The 5417-nt window shown below is 48.6% G+C and overlaps 1 protein-coding gene across 1 annotated transcript in view; it reads right to left on the bottom strand.

The window, feature by feature from the left end:
• Positions 1-351: 351 nt before the first annotated feature.
• Positions 352-5417, bottom strand: part of TREH (trehalase) — a 12796-nt gene continuing 7730 nt past the window's right edge. Inside the window, exons 8-15 of the mRNA XM_027835614.1 lie at positions 5064-5186; positions 3678-3727; positions 3244-3429; positions 2842-3059; positions 2210-2321; positions 1327-1439; positions 906-962; positions 352-701 (exon numbers count right to left, since the gene is read on the bottom strand). Coding sequence (XP_027691415.1) covers positions 561-701; positions 906-962; positions 1327-1439; positions 2210-2321; positions 2842-3059; positions 3244-3429; positions 3678-3727; positions 5064-5186 — 1000 coding nt within the window. The 3' untranslated portion in view covers positions 352-560. The remainder of the gene's footprint in view (positions 702-905; positions 963-1326; positions 1440-2209; positions 2322-2841; positions 3060-3243; positions 3430-3677; positions 3728-5063; positions 5187-5417) is intronic.

Here is a 5417-nt window from a genome sequence, read left to right as displayed (position 1 = left end):
CCAGTATTTGTAAGCAGTTCAGCAAAAACAATAAAGCATTGGAAATAATCAGCTTGATTTGGAGAGAGGGGAGAACAGTGACTATGGAGGTGATCCTGATGGAATACATTGTGACCCTTCAATGAATTCTCAGGCCACGAAGTGACTTGGTTTACCATCCCATGCCTTGGACCAATCTAGTCCAGGGCCTCACTAGCCCAATCCTTGGCCTTCAGAAATGGATAGTTAGGGGCAGCTAGGTGGCGCAGTGGATAGAGCACTGGCCCTGGAGTCAGGAGGACCTGAGTTCAAATCCAGCCTCAGACACATAACACTCACTAGCTGTGTGACTCTGGTCAAGTCACTTAATCCCAATTGCCTCACCAAAAAAAAAAAAGAAAAGAAAAGAAATGGATAGTTAGTGAAGGTGTTGAGGCCAGGATGACAATAAGAATTGATTTATTGGATACAAAGGCAAGTCTCTGCTCATGAAGAACTTGCATTCTATTGGGGGAGTCATACATACTGCTAAGGAATATATAAACTCAGTGCAAGACATTCCTAGGCTGAGTCCTTCTGTCTCAGCAGAACAAACCCAGAAGCAGGAGGGCCAAGAGTAGCCAGCTGGTACTGGGCAGCATGGGTCCTGACCTAGAAGTCAGCCGGTTACCATATCGAGCCAGGTACTGCAGGGCAACCCCATTGGTCCAGCCAAAGCCCTCCTGGGGTAGGAGAAGGCATAGCCAGTCAGGGTGAAGGCATGCTATCCTCTGTGAAGATTGTCACCTGGGACAGGCCCTGACTCTATCTCTCAGACCTCTCCTCTGTACCAACCACCCTGGGCACAGGCACCATCTCTAACTTAGAGCATCTCCCCCCCCATTCTGCCTCCCCCAACCCCTGTCACAGGTGGCTGGCATCGTTACCTGCACTTTGTACTCCCCTCCACCACCAGGCTCCCCGGTGTCAGTGCTGATATCATACTAGAGGAGAGGATGAGGTTGAGAGGATGGTCAGACGCCGCCCAAACAACCTCACCGCAAGCCCTAAAGCAAACTCTGCCAACCTGAGGCTTGTGATTAGACATCTTTGGACTGCTGATTCTTTTGTGGTGAGGAGGGAAGAGTCATGGGTTGAAGGCAGCCGCCAGTCCTCAAACTCTTAGGACCATCCCTAGGTAACATCTGCTGGGATGCCTCTCAGGATTAGGACTGGGCTGACGACTGACAGTTCTAAGGAATGGCCACAGGAGGGCATCATTATCCCTGTGCCCCCAAGTAATGGAGCACCCTCCCACCCAATCATCCTGTGAGACCCTCAGTATGGGACCGAAGAAGACCTTATTACCTTCTCATACATGGCTTTGTTCTTCTGATAGACAGCAAAGTTGGTCCGGATCCAGTTCTGGGCCAGCTGAAAGGCCACCTCCTGAGCTTGGGCTGAACCGGAATCTGCTAAACCTGTCCCCACAATCCCAACAGGGTCTTCATTGGCTCCCAGAGCCCCTTCTCTCATCCCCAGGGCCAGTGCAGGGGTGGGATGGGATGGGAAGGTTAAAAAATAGGGTCTGTCTTGACAAGGCTAAAAAAGTATGCTGGGGATAGGGGAAGAGGCAGCCCTGGCCTGAACAAAGGGTTGATAAGACCAAAGCAGAGCCCTTCCCAAAGGGCAGTGGGCCATATGCCCACTGGTCTAGTGCATTGAACCTATTCTGTCTTCACTTGACTTTCCTGGAATGAAGAAGGATCAAGTAATCAAAGTTCGGTTTTACAGAATACTTAAAGGTTGACAAAATACTTTATATGCACTCTCCTATTTTATCCTCGCTCCAACCCTGTGAAGTAGGTGTTATTGTCATCCCCATTTTACAGAGGAGGAAACTGGAGTTTGGCTAGGATAAGTGATTTGCCTAGGGTCTCACAGCTAGGGAGTATCTGAGGCAGGATTTGAAACCAGGACTCCTTGACCCTAAATACAAAGCTCTAGCCACTCTATCAGAATTGGAGCTGGAAGGAGTTATCTAGTCCAGCCCCCTCATTTCATAGGTGAGGAAACTGAGGCACAGAAAAATTAAGTGATCAGGAGTAATTTAGGCATCAGCCCCAAGATGCTGAGTCTAGGGCACAGTTTGCCCTATGGAAAGCATCCAGTCTCCCGAAGCCCCCCTGCCCACTAGGACCCAGGAGTCCCTCTCTCCCTCCCACCCGCCCACTACCTGAATGTTCATTACCTTTGATAACCAGGTCTTGAAGCGGGGCCCAAGCATTGGGAAAGTCCCACTGCTGGTCACTTATCTGGAGGGAGGCTGGAATTCCATGGCTATAGGTCAATATCTTGTTGTCCTATAGGAACCAAAGATAACCATGAAAGGAATGTGAGAAGACCTGGGCTTATGGATGCAGGGAACAGACTCCCAAAACTGGGGCCTGGAAGAAACCTAGTTGGGGCCAAACATACTGTCTCAATCCCAGAGCTTTTCTGGGTTGGCCTGCTAGGCTCAAAGCTGCCCTCTGGTGGATGTGGGGATCCCATCAGGGTGGGAGACACCAAGAAAGAAGCTGCCATCTGCCCTCTAAGAATCCTAGGATTTAGAAATTGAAGGGTTCTGAAAAACCTCCTAACCCAACCCCATCATTTACACCGAGACCCGGAAAGACGAAGCCCAAATAGCAAGTCAGAGGTAGAGATCTTGGGGGAAGTTAGGCAAGTAACTACCTCTCCAGGCCTCAGTTTCCTCATCTGTCAAATGAAGGGGGATGGCGAAGATGGCAAAAGGTCCCTTTCAGCTCTAGATCCATGATCCCATAGTGCTTTGGGGTCCAGGAATCTGGCCTCCCAGCCTTCCAGACCCCTCATCCTCACCTCTAGGTACTTTACATTCTTTCTGACTGTGTCAAGATCAGAGAAGCAACCTGCCCAGAGTGGACTGAGGTTGGAAGGATAGAATGCACGGTTTTGTTTCCCAGTCTCTAAGTGGAAGTCAAACCAGCTGCCCAAGATGTCATTCCACAGGAGAGCCTTCATGGCTGCCTTTCGCTGAGCCTGGGCAGCCAGGTAGTTCTGGGCCATGTTCGTATTACCTTTAAGGAAAGAGCAGGGTCAATCGAGAGTGGGGAAAGGGCCTGAGGACTTTGGAGTAGACAGAAGGATGCACACATCTCACTCAGAAAGATAGAAGAGCTTAGCGCCAATGAGAAAGTGGGTCTTAACTTTAGGCAGAGTCTCTGTGCCCCCTAAATAAGAACATTCACTAGGGCTCCTTACCCAGCTTGGTGTGGAAGTTGGCCAGTAACTCCTCTGCCTGGCACAGGAAGGCATTTAGGTCAACCGGAACTACCCGACTAATCTTGGTGTCAAACAGATAGTTGCTGCCGACAAACCAGCGAGAGGAGAAATCCCAGCCTGATTCACCTCCAGCCTTCAGTTCTGACCACAGGGATTCCCGGGCATCTGCATGGGCAGAAGAGGGTGACTGAACCAGGCACAGAGAGGTCAGAATTCTGCATGTGACAGACACAGAGATGAGTCAGAGTGAAGGGGAACAAAGACAGCATGACCATGGAAGAGATGTTGATGGGGCCACCATTCAGGGCCAGACAGATGGATGAATACTTCACCCAAGGAAGAGCTAGAGTCAGATGGGCAAGAGACTCAGTCTGGGCTATGTCTTCTCCATGTCCAGTGCTGTTGCTCTTTACCTTCTGGTAGGAGCTCTGCCAATTCTTGATCTTTGCTGTAGGATTCTGGCCTATGGGAAAAAAGAAGGGTAATCTGAAACAAGGGATGGTGGGGGTCAGTGGGAGGGGAGGACATCTTGGGTAGGAAGATCATTAACTAGTGTCCAAACAGGGTGGGTACTGAGATTAGGAGGGGTCCTGGGTCAGGGGTATTGTGTAGTTCAAATAAGATAATGGATGTAAAGCACTTTGTAAACCTTAAAGTAATGTACAAATGACAGTTGTTATTATTATTATCATTATTAGCCTCGTCTAGTGATGACTTCTTTCCCTGAGCCTTCTACTATACTCCTTCCTGTTGAGTTCAAGCAATGTTTATAGAGCAAAAAAGGGGTGTGCTAGGTAAATGTTTAACAACCAGACTTCCAGGAGGAAAAAATGTACACACACAAACTTTTAAATTTAATCTGCAATATTAACACTTTCTAAAATCTAGACAATCAACAAAATAATAAAACAAGCTCTGATTCGTAGTCGTTGACAATTTCTGAGGTGTAAGTTCTCATACTGAAACCCTGGCCTCTCACAAGCCAGTTAGAGCCGGCTCTGTCACAGCCGTTTTCTGGGTCCGCCATTAGCTCGTCATGGGACGTTGTGTAGAATGTCCAGAATAAGAGCAGTAACAGTGCTGCTCTGCTCTGCCCTGCTCAGCCTCCCCATCTGAAGTACTATGTTTAATTCAGGGCACATTTTAGGAAAGACATTGACAACCTAACCTGTATACAGAGAAGGGAGACCAGGCTGGTAGGGGACTTGAGATCGTGCTAAATGAACTCCTTAGTTGAAGGAACAGAGGTTATTTGGGCTGAATAAGAGAAAACCTGGGGGTAGGGGTAGAGGGAAAACATGGTATCTGTCTTCAAGTCTTTGAAGGGCTGACACGTAGAAGAGGGACAATATTTGTTCTCATTGGCCTCATTGGGCAGAACTAGAAGCAATGGGTGGAAGCTGATAGATAGATGATTGATAGTTAGATAGATAGATAGATAGATAGATAGATAGACAGATAGATAAAACAAGGGGAAATGTCCTAAATATAAGAGCTGTCCTTAAATGGAATGGGCAGCCTCAGGTGAAGGGGACTTCCCATAACAGATGGCCTTCCCACACAGACTGGATGGCCCTTTGTTTGGGTGGGGGTGGCTTTGTAGGGATTCTTGCTAAATTGCACTTGGGAGGAGATGACGCCTCCAGGCTCACCCAACTCTGAGATGCCGTGACTCTCACCCTCCCTCAGGGGTCCTGAGAAGACCCGACATCATCGGATCCTCTCCAAGATGCCTGTGGAAGGGCTTTGGAAAAAAACCCAGTGATTATTAACATTAGAAAGAAGGCATCTTGCCTCACCTGGGCCCCCCATAGGGTACATAGTAGCGATTCAGGATATAGTTCTTCCCCTCGTGGCTGATGTTGACACTTTTATTACGCATCCAGAAGTCCAGCTCCAGGTCCAGGATTCCAATGTTCTCTCTGAGTTGAAGAACCAGGCATCAGCTCAGCCCCTGCTCAGGAGCTCAGGGCCATCATTCTCCTAGCCCTTGAACAATCCTCTATCTCTGTCTCTGTCTTTCTCTCTCTCTCTGTATGTCTCTGGGTGTGTATCTCTCTGTCTTTCTTTCTCTCTGCCTCTGTCTCTCCTTGTCTCTGTGTGTGTATCTCTCTGTCTCCTTGTCTCGGTCTGTCTCTCTTTGTCTGTCTCTC

This window comes from Vombatus ursinus, unplaced genomic scaffold, assembly GCF_900497805.2.
Source record: "Vombatus ursinus unplaced genomic scaffold, bare-nosed wombat genome assembly UNPS02014816.1, whole genome shotgun sequence".
NCBI classification, from domain to species: domain Eukaryota; kingdom Metazoa; phylum Chordata; class Mammalia; order Diprotodontia; family Vombatidae; genus Vombatus; species Vombatus ursinus.
This window is presented reverse-complemented; position numbering and strand designations above follow the sequence as displayed.